This window comes from Lipomyces arxii (genome assembly GCF_038497795.1).
Source record: "Lipomyces arxii strain Phaff 12-163 unplaced genomic scaffold V1512scaffold_5, whole genome shotgun sequence".
In the NCBI taxonomy this organism is placed as follows: Eukaryota; Fungi; Ascomycota; class Lipomycetes; order Lipomycetales; family Lipomycetaceae; genus Lipomyces; species Lipomyces arxii.
In genome coordinates this window covers 165,825-177,939 of record NW_027117704.1, presented here as the reverse complement: position 1 = coordinate 177,939, position 12,115 = coordinate 165,825, and the positions used below count along the sequence as shown (strand labels likewise).

The window sequence follows — 12,115 nt, the reverse complement described above, 5'->3', positions numbered from 1 at the left end:
ACTTTTGTATGGCATTTATTTCCAATGTGTGAAGTCATGTGCTTGTTCTGGACTGCTATTAAGCGACTGCTCTCTGCTGATTTTTCTGCCCTTTTTTGTCTCTGTTATTCTGTTGCTGCTTTGACTTAAAACAGCTCTACCCTTACTTTCTGCTGCGCCTATGGTGATAATACCTGTCGCACCTAATATGGATTCGGTTACGTATGTCACCAAGCAAGACGTCGAAGAGTTTATTAACGACTACGTTGACAATCTTTCCGTGAGTTCTATAGATGAGCTTGTCGCGGTTAGTCAGCTTTCAGTTGCAGAGATCAAGCGGAAAATTAGCAGTAGAGTGATGAGAGATCTTCCTACTGGGCACCACCTTGTCGAGTCTTATCCTGATTTTGATAAGAGCGACAAGGGTGATGACGGCGGTCAGTCTTTTGATTCCGTTGATTGTTTGGATACGAGCTTTGCTGCACCGTACCGCCATGCTGGACCGTATGACAATCTGACTCGTCGTAACAGTTCTGGCGTTGCATTATTGGACGCATTGACAGATTATAATCAGCTTGGAATGGAGACTGAAGACGAGGATGCTATTCCATTGTGTCAACGCGTTGATCAAGGTGCAGTCGGACACTGGCCTGGAGAAGAGTTTGCACAGGCAGGGCAACTTGCGATTGAAGCTGCCACCAGATCAGCCAGTTCGAAGCAGAAGCAACGTCGACAAGTCTTACGCCTTATTATCAAGATGAAGCACAAGACTTTGTCATTGTTTAAACGAGTTTTGAAATGATTTTACTTAATATTTGAATGGCAAATCTTATCAATGTTGGAGTTGATTGGGATATTTAAATGTAAATTACGAAAACAAGAACGAGCAAGAAAGAACAGCAAAAAATGGGAGAAATTTAATCAAAACAAACTTATCGCGTAGAAAATGTAAACACGTGGAGTCGTGATGCGATGCGGCGTTCTCATTCGACGTTTACACAACTCGTTAACCAACGAGACTTGTGTAGTAAATATTGAGTAAAGGGGGCGGCGGTCCTCAGTAGTTAATGATGTAGTGTGTATATAATCTGTATGTCCTGTCGCTGTCGCTGTTACTGTCACTGTAAACTGTTTCAACACTCTTCATCCAGCTTCAACAGCTTCTGTCGTATAATGATGATTGTTCTCATTATTTTCATTCTGCTCATTGCAATTGCTTTGATCTTGATTAACACCTCTGCAAAATCTCTTGTGATATTTGCTTATAACTGTTTCCTTAAGCCCTTTAATGGCACTTCAGACGCAAGAGATCAACAAGCTGCTCTAGAAAGTTTCTATCAAGGTCAAGCATCAATTTACGATGTCACTCGATCAAGACTATTGCAAGGCCGTGAGACCATGTATGTGCACACTCAAATTCATCATTCTACTAATACAAATAGGCTACAACTATCGGCTGCACACATCATTGCCAAAGATCCAGTTTGGATTGATATTGGAGGCGGTACTGGCTGGAATATCGAAAAGATGGATCAGTTTAAAAACATTTCAGACTTTAAAGCAGTATACTTGATTGACTTATCACCATCACTATGCAAAGTAGCTCGGGAACGGTTTGCTGCTCGGAAATGGTCAAATGTGTACGTTGTGTGTGCAGACGCGACAGCGTTTAGTCTGCCGGACGATATCCAGACTGCGGATTTGATTACAATGTCATATTCCCTGTCCATGATTCCAATGTACGTTCGGTCGCCAGCAGTGTAATCTAATCTAATAAGCTCAGGTTCTATGCTGTGATTGACCGTGTGGAAAAGATCCTGTCCAACGACGGTCTGGTTTCGGTCGTGGATTTCTACGCCCAGTCAACCGCATCACTTTCAGGCCGCACTAATCTTGGAGGTGAACTGCTCCGCCACGTCAATTGGTTCTCGCGCACGTTCTGGCGGCTCTGGTTCGAGTTCGACAGGGTGTACCTTGACCCTGCCAGGCGCGACTACCTCGAGTACCGTTTCGGAACCGTCAAGAGCGTCAACTCGCGTAATGTGTTGCTCGGTCGGATTCCGTACTACATCTGGCTCGGGTGTCTCAAGCGACGGGACTCGGAACTGCCACGAAAGATCGACGCACTTGCGACAGAATCGCCGTACTTACTCCCGGTTAATGCCGAGAGTGAGCTTGCGGTGAGGTCGAAAGGGTATGAAGCCGCGGTCATCAACTTGCAGCGCAATTTTCCGCTCCCTAGTTTCTTTTACCAGACTGAGATTTGGCGTATTTTTTACGACGAAAGACATGCAAAGTATAACCAGTTTTCAGGGCAGTATATTTACGCCTTTACATGGGAAGACCCGCGTGAGGACGACAAGATTTTGCAGTTTAAGCAAACAGACACGGTTCTCGCAATTACGTCCGCCGGTGACAACGTTCTTGCTTACGCGTCTCTGCCGAACGCACCTCACCGGATTCATTGTGTTGACTTGAACCCGTGCCAGAACCATTTGCTTGAGCTCAAGCTTGCTGCGTTCTCAACACTAGAGTATGCTGACGTTTGGAAACTGTTTGGCGAGGGCAAGCATCCTGAATTCAAACAGCTGTTGATCAGCAAGCTTGCTCCAAAATTGTCTTCACACGGATTACAGTATTGGATGCAGAACCAATCGACTTTTACGTCAGGGAAAGGCTTGTACGATACCGGGGCCACGCGATGGGCGATTCGGATTGCACGATACATTTTCATGCTGACCGGGTGTTCCGAGGACGTCAAGAAACTGTGCAAAGCGACCTCGCTGGCGGAGCAGAAAATGATTTATTGGACCCGGATCCGGCCGGCGTTGGTCAACAAGGTTGTTGCGACGTTAGTCTTGCGCAACTCGCTGTTTTTGTGGAAGGCACTCGGAGTGCCGATGCATCAGGCAAACATGATTTCCGAGACTGCGGGCGATTTCTTGACATACATCACTGACACACTTGACCCATTGATCGAACGGTCGTTGATTTCCGAAGACAATTACTTCTACTTTTTGTGCTTGATGGGTAAGTACTCCAAGCGCAACTGTCCTTCGTATTTGAAGAAGGAAGGGTACAGTCGGTTAAGCAAGCCAGACGCGCTGGACGGGATCCGAATCCACACGGACGAGATTGTGGACGTTGTTGCGCGGATCCGAGCACGGTCGGTGACCATCGCGATTGTGATGGACCACATGGACTGGTTCGACACCGACGGGGTTGACGCTGCTCGTGAGATTCGGTCGCTAAATCACGCGCTCAAGATGGGTGGCCGGGTCTTGTTTCGGTCGGCGTCGAAAGCTCCGTGGTATACAAAGGTGTACAAGGAACAAGGGTTTGAGTGTATTGCAGTGCAGGTGAGGGCGCGGAATAGAAGTATTGACCGTACGAACATGTACACGAGCACATGGGTTGCGATTAAGGTTAAGGATCTAGATGGGGACTCTAGTGTTGAGAAGCTCGTGTTGTAGAGTATTATTAGACAATATTATTAGACAATATTATTAGACAATATTGAACATCGCAGCATGACGTTAGCTTTTTTGCGTCTCTGTTCCAGTGTGCAGTCACAAAGACCAAGGCGACTTGTTCGTAGAGTCAGCCAGGGCTCATGGACTGCTCTGCGTATGCCGGACAGAATACGTATATAGGTTTAGGGTCAATACACGCGGCTCAGACGTAGTTGCCACGACAACGGCCGCTCTACTTGACGGGAATTTGTTTGTTTACAATTCGTCTCGATTGCACAAACAACATCAAAATGCCAGAACCGATGCCTGAGTCTAGATCTATGGCGGCCAAACCAGAGCATCATCCGATGAAACTGACAAATACCAGACCGCCGCCACAGCCGCAGGCAAAGACGACGAGACCGACCGTGTCTTCACGGCTGCTTGCTCCGACCGCAGCGTCCAGGAACCGCGCGCAGGGTGTCGTGCCGACTGAGACGCGCGTGCAGATAAAAGTACCTCGAGCGTCTGCACCGCCTGCGCTTACGAACGCGAGAAAGCCTGTGTCGAGTGTTGGACCTAAAAGAGCGGTTCGGCAGGTGACTGTTGGTTCTGCACCGTCGTTTATGTGCCGGAGCAGCGCGCCGGGCAGTGTTGAGAAGCCCAAGGCGGCTGTGAGGACTGTGCGGGAGATTGAAGTTGCGGCTGCGACGGTGGCCGAGGCTGCTGCTGCTAGGGAATTGAAGCGGGCGGAGGTGACGTCTGCGGATAAGCAGCGGATAGATGAGTTGAGTATGGAGTTGCGGGGTTGTCGGATAAAGCTGGAAGGCGCAAATGAGGTCATCAAGCAGGAAGCAGACAAGATTACGGATTTGAAGAGCAAACACGGTAGATTTGAGCAGCAAATTGCGCGTTTGATGAAAGACCTTGGTGAGAGGGACGATCAGATTGCGAAGCTCAGGGCGGAGCTCGAGTCAAGCCGTTCGCAACAGGAAAACAATGCAAATTTGTCAACCAAGCTGGCAGGCATGGAGGAGCGGCTGCGGCAGCAAGAACGCGAGCTGGAAGGAAACACGAATGTGATTAAGAGTCTTGAAGAAGAAGTTAAGAGTGTTGGCGAACGCAAGGATGTCGAGAAGGAGTATTCACTGACAAAGTTGGCCGAGTCGTATACAGGATGGCGAGATAAAGCATACGTCGACTCATTGGAGACGCAAATTGCAGAGTTTAAGAAGCAATCTGACAAGTCAGATCTGGAGAGCTCTGTTTCTGCGCTTACGACACAGAACGAGATGTTGACAGAGATCATTAGCAGTCAAGCCAGCAAGTTTGAGCAAGACATGGCGATCCTTTCCGGCGAGGTCGCCAGGCTTGAGTCACAACTGTCAATTGCAAATGCGAAGCTCGAGAGTGTTACGGCCGATCGGGCGCAGGTCGAGCTCATGTTTGCCGGGTTGAAGAAACCTGTGATTGAGAGTAGGGCCGTGTTTGGGGATTTGGAAAATGTTGAAATCAGCTCGGAGATGAAGGGTTAAATGGTTATCTGGAGTTTATCATTGTGTGGTAGTTAATGTATTAGTTAAACACAATTTTCTTTCCCTTGAAATCAACCGGCTTGTTAGTCTGCTGTCGCGCCTGCCACGACGGATGCAACTTCTCGACCTCGACCGGTTTGTCTTCAACCCGTCCGAGTGGTGTCGCGTTCGATCCCCTCGCAGACATTCTTGCGCGTTTGCGCTCTTCTTTTGCCTGGCGCTCGACCTCGGCCTTTTTGACATGGCTCGCTTTGGCGCCGTACTTTTGTTCCCAAATTTTTTGACGAGCACGCTGGCCACGGCGGTTTTTGCGCGGCAGAGCGACGGCCGGATGACGTCCCTCGTTAAGTTCGGAATCAGGCTCGGAATCGGATGGTGAGATGTAGCCGACGTTTAGCGAGGGCAGGATTAGTTGTTTGGAGTCAGGTCTGGCGCGTTTGACTTGGGTTTCGTCTATACTCGCTTCATCATCGATGTCTGCATCATCATCGCTGTTGTCGCTTGCTAGTAGGCCGTCGTATTGTGCCATATCCTCGTCATCGTCTACATCCTCCTCGTCATCGCCTGCGTCCTCCTCACCATCGTCAGCATCCCCCTTGTCCTCTACGTTGTCTCCGGCGTCCTCCTCGGCATCCTGACCATCCCTGTATTTCGTCACACCGGCCTCCCGCTCATCATTCCTCTCCGGTCTCTTTCTCTTCTTTTCATTATTCGCCAATTCAGCCGCTGCAACAATGCTCTCAACGCACTCGGCCGCTTTTGCCTGAACGCTCTTAATCTTAAACAGCCGTGCGACAACATCCGCTCTGACACTAACATTCTCCTCGTCTGTTTGTACTGATGGTCGGTCTGGAACTAAGTGTGATGCGTATAAATATCTGTTGTTTCGTAACCGTTTGTAGAGATATGTCTCTGCGACCGCAACCGGGTCTAGACTCTTCAGCACGGTAAACTCTAGCTCAAGCTTCTTTATCTTGTCCTCTTCTTTTCGAGTCCTAGTTATCAGCATCGACCCTTATTCATCAACACAAAACCTCACTTTGCATCCTTCAATTTCCGCACAACACGCTGTAACTCCATCGGTTTGCACTTCTTCACAACCCGAGCCAGTTCTTTAACACAAAAATATCGTTTCTGCTCTACCAGCTTGCGTTTCAACTCAACAGCTCTGATCCCGAGCTGCTCATCATCGCGATGAACCGCTACTTTGCCCTTGCGCGCCATTCGCTCGAGTGCCAGCTTTGTTCGAACCAGACGGGGTTTAGCATTACCGAGTTTCGACTCAACCATATCCAATTCCCACACGAGATTTTCCTTCTTCTGCCTTGACTGTGCCATTTTTGTTAACTTGTTTTGTTGGCCTTGCACATGTTCCAAGTCTTAACCGTGAAAATATGCCCAAAAAATAAATCAAGCCCTAACCCGATGGATTGCCGAGTGTAAAGCGGCTTGGTTCTCTGGGGAAAGCAGTAAACAGAGATCAAATAAAACACGAAGATGAACTCGTCAAAGTCACTTAAACAATATCGCGAGGAATTGCTAAAGAAATATAAAGGAAAAGATGTAAACTCACTACCAACTCCAAGTTTCGTGGTTGATTTAGACGTCGTGAGCGCAAACACAGCCAAAATGGTGAACGGATTGAGTATGGTGTCCAATAAGTTACGGTTCAGACCTCATGTTAAGACTCACAAGACAGCTGAAATTGCTGCGATTCAGGTCACGAGCGACGGGGCTGTGGTTGCGTCGACATTGAGTGAGATTCGTGGGCTAATAGAACTAGTCGATACTGGCGTAGTCAAAGACGTACTGTATGGCATCCCGCCGACGAAGTCTAAGATTGCTGATCTTGCTGTTCTTGTTAAGACGATGATTGCAAAAGGCGGAGTGCTCCGACTGATGATTGATAATGTTGAGCAATTGTATTGGCTACGTGACTTTGCAAACCACTCGGCCGATGAGTTTCCAATCTGGTCTGTGTTTTTCAAGGTGAACGTTGGCGACAACCGGGCCGGGCAGGTCGCAGATTCTGAGCAGCTTACAGAGATGATTTATGAAGCGGTCGAGCTTGTGAATGATCAGTACGTTGAATTGTACGGGTTTTATGCACACGCGGGCGGGAGTTACTCGTCTACAGATGTTGCGACCGCGATGGCGTACTTGACTAGAGAGATAGAAGGCGTGCACGCCGCGGCCGAGGTGGCAAGAAACATGATGCACAAAACAGACCTGGACGCAAACACGAACCACCGGTTTGTGATCTCGGTCGGTGCGACCCCAACCGCACACACGTCTGCTCGGGGCGGCTTGCCTGCTGTGTCGGCTTTGCTCGGGGCCGCGTTGGATGATGACGACGTAGAGGTTCATGCCGGAAACTACGCAATCTTGGACATGCAGCAGGTCGCGACTGGGCTTGTGTCGCCAGCTGATGTGGCAGGGTACGTTGTGGCCGAAGTCATTGGGTATTATCCTGAGCGGGACGAGTATTTGATTGACGCCGGTGTGCTTGCGCTTGCACGCGAGCCGGGGCGTATTCCTGGTATTGCGACAATTAAACACCAGGCTGTGTCAGGGGACAGGTATATTGTCGGCCGAGTCAGCCAGGAACACGGAATTCTGTGTCGACGAACTGACGTGATCGAGGACGTGATTGAGGAGGTCGGGAAAGGCGAGAGTACTTTAAAATGGAAGGCTGGTGGTAAGGTGTTGCTGTTGCCACAGCATGCGTGTATCACGTCTTCCATGTACCAGTGGTATTTTGCGGTTCAGAATGGGCTTATCAGCGACGTTTTGCTGCCTTGGAGAGGTTGGTGATTTAATAGATAGTATAGGCAACTAATGCATTCTTACGCCATGCCAAACAAGAACTATATACCGTAGCAAGATGCGCCTTCATTCCAATACAAAACAAACAAATCAAACAGAAACCGCGTGAACCGGACATTCACCCACGCCTTTCTTTTCGAACCAGGCCTTGATGCATTTCCGGTGATAAACACATAAACATTCTAATCTAGCAACAAGATCGCCTTCCTTGAACTCTTCAAAACAAATGACACACTCTTTTCCGGCGTGCGATTCCGGCAGTTTATAAACGACCATCCGGTTTCGCCGACGGTGTTGGTCCGGCGAGCCAGAGAACGTGGCCGTGGTCAAGCATGAGTTGACGTGATCTTCACGATCTTGCTCGGTCTTGAGGGTCGACAATTTAAGTCCGCAGATCGGACATGAGTCTTCATCGTCGTCGTCTTCGTCTTCGTCTTCGAATTGGCGCTCAGGAGAATCACGGCGCATGAGCCGGAAAGTCTGTCTGCCCTGGTGCACGACTTCGTTTTGGTGTCGCCGCCTCGAGGGACCTGTGCGTTCGACGGTCGATGATTTCGTGGATCGGGACGGAGCTAGGAGTTGTGGACTTGGTTGTCTGGTGTGCGCACCAAACCCAAGTCTAAATGCTGATGAGAGTCGTGATGGTTTAATGTGAGCGTTTGTTGGCGAGACCGATGACGACGCAATGACCGAGTCCGATGACGAGGACTGAGACTGCGGCGGCAGTAGTCTGGTGCTGGGCTTCGAAAATAACGAAGGCAGTCGTGATGGTGATGGCTGTTCTGGAAAAGACGAGTATGATGATTCAGGTTCGGTATGCTGATCTGGCTCACGGATACAATCATCGCATGTTCGCAGTAACGTGCCAGCTGGTTCGGGGGCTGGCTGATGAGGGCCTAGGACGTAGGTGAAGGGTGGATAAGGGATGTATGACAAAGAGCACGATCCACATACAACGCGACCACAAATGCGACAGTGATGACGACGATAGAAGAGGGTGAAGATTGTGTGACAGATTGGACATGAGTCTGCGTCAGAGTCCGGTTGCCATGACGGGATTTCAAGGTCGGCGACAGGCATTGACTCTGCTGAATTCGTAGATTCAAGCAAGAGTGAGTCAGCCTGGTCAGCTAAAACTGCCGACAAAAGCGAGGAAGAACTGGAGAGAAGCGACGTTGTGGGGGTTGGCCTTTCGGGCATGTGAGGTGGTGAAGGTGGAGTGTAGTGCGCCTCACGGAGTATGTGATGCGAATTTACGCGCTCCATGCACACACTGTACGCCGCGCACTATACACTATACACTATGACTATTTATACAATATACAGTGTATATATACAGTGTATATATGATATATTATATAATCTACGCCCTCTTATATTATGCTCTATATACACTGTACTATACTGTACTATACTATACTATACTATACTATACTATACTATGCAATGCTATACTCTACTACGCAATGCTATACTATACTATGCAATGCTATAACACACTCTCAGCCTTATTAGCACGTAATAAACGGGCCTTTTCCTTCTCTGCCAGTCTAAGCAGCACGGCATATCTCAATCTCCATCCACGAGGTCCAAGCTGCTTAATTCTAGCCGGTTTGTCCTTTATAAGGTACTCATCGAGTCCTCCTTCATTCTTTATCGTCTTCAATACGCTTGTAGCAACATTTAACCTAAACCTCGCCTTTAATGTCCTACTCTGAAGCGTAGTCTTAACAATATTCGGTAACCATCTTCGTCTATGCTTATTCTCTAACTTTTCTGAGATCATGTTGCCATAAATAGGAAACTTCCCACCGTATAATCCAACATTTGAACGCTTGAATATGTGCGAATCGCCGTAAGGATACGGAGGATATTTGATCTTTCGCCCTGTTTTGAGATGCTGTTTGACCCAGAAATTTGTAGGAAGTGCTGGCTTTTGCTTCACTTTGCGTGAAACGACGAGTTTGAACGATTTGAGTGCAATTGAAGTACTTGAAAATGGTCGTGAAGCTTGTCCATTTGCTATTCTTTGAATGAGTGGTCTAAGCAGTAGCATTGTGTAATTCTGTGCGTGTGAAGGATAAAGTCGCGATGGATGAGAAAACGCAGTACTATTTTCGTGTAAGCTCATAAGGGTTTTGTATTGATATTACTACTCGTTCTCTCACGCATTCACATACAATACACATACAGTACACCCACATACACTCACATAATGGAGTCAACAGGACCACAAGTAACAATAAGACAAGCAAACGATGATAGCGTTGATATGGTTTTATCTAATGTCGACTTATCGTATGTCTTTATTCTTTTATGATCTATCAGGTACTGACTAAATAGACTGGCAAATTCAGTAAGACGTGTCATGTTAGCAGAAATCCCGACTATCGCCATTGATTTGGTCGAAATAGAGATCAACACTTCTGTTCTGGCCGATGAGTTTATCTCCCACAGACTTGGATTGATCCCATTAGACTCAAGAAACGCAGACAGATTGCTGTATACAAGAGACTGTGACTGTGATCAATACTGTGATAACTGTAGTGTGATCCTTACTCTCGATGCCAGATGTGAGAGTGATGCGACTATGGATGTTTATACCCGAGACTTGGTGCCAGAAAGTTCGCGACAAATAGGTAAACCCGTGATTAAAGACGAGAAGCAGAAAGGCGTCTTGATTTGTAAACTACGCAAACATCAGGAATTGAAATTAAAGTGTATCGCAAAGAAAGGAATTGCAAAAGAACACGCAAAGTGGTCGCCGACGAGTGCAATCGCGTTCGAGTATGACCCGTGGAATAAATTACGACATACGGATTACTGGTACGAAGTTTCGGCTGAGAAGGAGTGGCCAAAGAGTAGGAATGCGGACTGGGAAGACCGGCCGAAGGATAATGAGCCGGTGGATTATAATGCGACGCCAGATAAGTTCTATATGGATATTGAAGCTATTGGTTCTCTTCCTGCAAATGAAATTGTTATCGAAGGCATTAAAGTCCTTCAAGAAAAGCTTGCATTGATTCTACAAGCGGTGCAAGAAGAGGACCGTGATATGATGCAATGACGCGACATAATCATTTTACTCTCATGTAGTGTAACATATAATGTATTATCTTACAAGTTTCTACATCAAAACTATTTACATTTGCAATGACACTGATGTGTAACACTGATGTGATATAACGTATAATGTACAGTCTTACAATCCACTACATCGAGACCATTTACATTCGCACCGGCACTGACACTGACGTTATGTAACAATAATGTACTATCTTACAATCCACAACATCAAGACACATTTACATTCGTATTGATTTGTCCAACCACAACTGGCTCAGGAATGACCTGACCATACTGGTTCTCTTTGGCTTCTACTTTGTTAGACACTCCACACATATTCTAGACACTTACTAAAAAACGTATAACTCAGAACGACTTCGTGAATCGGTCGCATTTGGGGATCTGTATCGAAATCAGGATCAATGAAGAAGAAAATTGGCATGTCCACTTCTTCACCCGCTCGTAATTGTTGTTCTATCTATTTAGTAACACTCTATCTCCTCTCAAGACACTCACGTTCAAAGCAAAAACATTGAATCTTGCTGAAGTAAGGCGCAACTTGCTGTGGCGTAACACTACCTCTTAGTCCAACTCCTCCATTCTCCGACAACAACAGTAACATACTTGTAAGTCGCAACACCGATGATGTCATGATCAGACTTATTCTTCGCCCTGAAAAACGCCAGCGCGGTCTCTCCCGGCGCAACAGTGACCTGTTTCTGTAACGGCACAAACGACCATGGCAAGCTCCGAGAAACATCAGACTCAAACACAACGTTGATCTTCCTTCCAGTTCCAACAGGCACAAGTTTGTCCGCCGTGAATCGGCTCGGGTCCGTCATCGGTGTGCCACCCCATCCTGTCTTCTGACATAGCAACCTGTAAAACGGCACCGCAGCGTATGACAGCGCAAGTGTACCAATCAAAAGAGACAACGCATAAAATCCACTCGTCCGGTTCTTAAGCCTCTGCTGCCGCGCGTACTCTTGCTCGACTTGCTCCATGGTCACTCCAAGCTCGTTTAGTCTGGCTTGCAGTGCCTTGTTGGCCTTCGCTTGTTGTGTTTCTGCGTTGGTAGTCGCGTTTAATCGCGTGCTACTTAAAAACACTCTAGAGCTGTACCGTGTCCCCCATCTCAGTCGTCCAACCCCTACTCGTACCCGTCCAAATGACATCATTCTGAATCGCGGTCCTCAAAATTTCGGATTTCCAATTCCGTGATTGTGCGGCTCGCAGTCAATATAGTACTAAACCCTT

The 12,115-nt window shown here is 47.5% G+C and overlaps 8 protein-coding genes across 8 annotated transcripts; 4 read left to right on the top strand and 4 right to left on the bottom strand.

Annotated features, from left to right (window-relative positions):
* Positions 1-1,152: 1,152 nt before the first annotated feature.
* V1512DRAFT_270587 (uncharacterized protein) lies at positions 1,153-3,452 on the top strand (the record flags this gene model as incomplete). The annotated part of the gene is made up of 3 exons (XM_066917611.1): positions 1,153-1,379; positions 1,422-1,718; positions 1,763-3,452. The coding sequence occupies 3 exons, from the start codon at positions 1,153-1,155 to the stop codon at positions 3,450-3,452; spliced, it is 2,214 nt and encodes a 737-aa protein (XP_066772088.1).
* Positions 3,453-3,718: 266 nt separating this feature from the next.
* V1512DRAFT_261027 (uncharacterized protein) lies at positions 3,719-5,016 on the top strand. Its single transcript, XM_066915978.1, has one exon. The coding sequence runs from the start codon at positions 3,743-3,745 to the stop codon at positions 4,964-4,966; it is 1,224 nt and encodes a 407-aa protein (XP_066772087.1). The 5' UTR covers positions 3,719-3,742; the 3' UTR covers positions 4,967-5,016.
* V1512DRAFT_223352 (Bud-site selection protein) lies at positions 4,839-6,328 on the bottom strand. Its single transcript, XM_066913760.1, has 2 exons — positions 6,006-6,328; positions 4,839-5,961 (listed from the first exon to the last, which is right to left on the bottom strand). Exons 1-2 carry the CDS (start codon positions 6,302-6,304, stop codon positions 5,007-5,009), a joined length of 1,254 nt encoding a protein of 417 aa, XP_066772086.1. The 5' UTR covers positions 6,305-6,328; the 3' UTR covers positions 4,839-5,006.
* A 117-nt stretch (positions 6,329-6,445) lies between these two features.
* On the top strand, positions 6,446-7,833 carry V1512DRAFT_261024 (putative serine dehydratase domain-containing protein). The gene has a single exon (XM_066915977.1). It carries the CDS (start codon positions 6,464-6,466, stop codon positions 7,778-7,780), a length of 1,317 nt encoding a protein of 438 aa, XP_066772085.1. The 5' UTR covers positions 6,446-6,463; the 3' UTR covers positions 7,781-7,833.
* On the bottom strand, positions 7,793-9,059 carry V1512DRAFT_261023 (FYVE zinc finger-domain-containing protein; the record flags this gene model as incomplete). The annotated part of the gene is made up of 1 exon (XM_066915976.1): positions 7,793-9,059. A coding segment is annotated over one exon (1,177 nt), but the record flags the coding sequence as incomplete, so codon positions are not given.
* Positions 9,060-10,002, bottom strand: V1512DRAFT_223343 (mitochondrial 54S ribosomal protein bL28m). The gene is made up of 2 exons (XM_066913759.1): positions 9,973-10,002; positions 9,060-9,903 (listed from the first exon to the last, which is right to left on the bottom strand). The coding sequence occupies exon 2, from the start codon at positions 9,846-9,848 to the stop codon at positions 9,282-9,284; it is 567 nt and encodes a 188-aa protein (XP_066772083.1). The 5' UTR covers positions 9,849-9,903; positions 9,973-10,002; the 3' UTR covers positions 9,060-9,281.
* V1512DRAFT_286003 (DNA-directed RNA polymerase) lies at positions 9,984-10,968 on the top strand. The gene is made up of 2 exons (XM_066918070.1): positions 9,984-10,090; positions 10,136-10,968. Exons 1-2 carry the CDS (start codon positions 10,008-10,010, stop codon positions 10,857-10,859), a joined length of 807 nt encoding a protein of 268 aa, XP_066772082.1. The 5' UTR covers positions 9,984-10,007; the 3' UTR covers positions 10,860-10,968.
* Positions 10,969-11,210: 242 nt separating this feature from the next.
* Positions 11,211-11,907, bottom strand: V1512DRAFT_195018 (cytochrome c oxidase assembly protein CtaG/Cox11-domain-containing protein; the record flags this gene model as incomplete). Its single annotated transcript, XM_066913152.1, has 3 exons — positions 11,211-11,332; positions 11,375-11,433; positions 11,483-11,907. Coding segments are annotated over 3 exons (606 nt in total), but the record flags the coding sequence as incomplete, so codon positions are not given.
* Positions 11,908-12,115: the final 208 nt, after the last annotated feature.

Bases quoted from the DNA above. Each gene is read 5' to 3' on its own strand.
- V1512DRAFT_261027 (XM_066915978.1), top strand. From the start codon at position 3,743: ATGCCAGAACCGATGCCTGAGTCTAGATCTATGGCGGCCAAACCAGAG.
- V1512DRAFT_223352 (XM_066913760.1), bottom strand. From the start codon at position 6,304: ATGGCACAGTCAAGGCAGAAGAAGGAAAATCTCGTGTGGGAATTGGAT. The intron at 5,962-6,005 runs GTGAGGTTTTGT...GCTGATAACTAG, and splicing joins CGGAAATTGAAGGATGCAAA to GACTCGAAAAGAAGAGGACA.
- V1512DRAFT_261024 (XM_066915977.1), top strand. From the start codon at position 6,464: ATGAACTCGTCAAAGTCACTTAAACAATATCGCGAGGAATTGCTAAAG.
- V1512DRAFT_223343 (XM_066913759.1), bottom strand. From the start codon at position 9,848: ATGCTACTGCTTAGACCACTCATTCAAAGAATAGCAAATGGACAAGCT.
- V1512DRAFT_286003 (XM_066918070.1), top strand. From the start codon at position 10,008: ATGGAGTCAACAGGACCACAAGTAACAATAAGACAAGCAAACGATGAT. The intron at 10,091-10,135 runs GTATGTCTTTAT...CTGACTAAATAG, and splicing joins TTATCTAATGTCGACTTATC to ACTGGCAAATTCAGTAAGAC.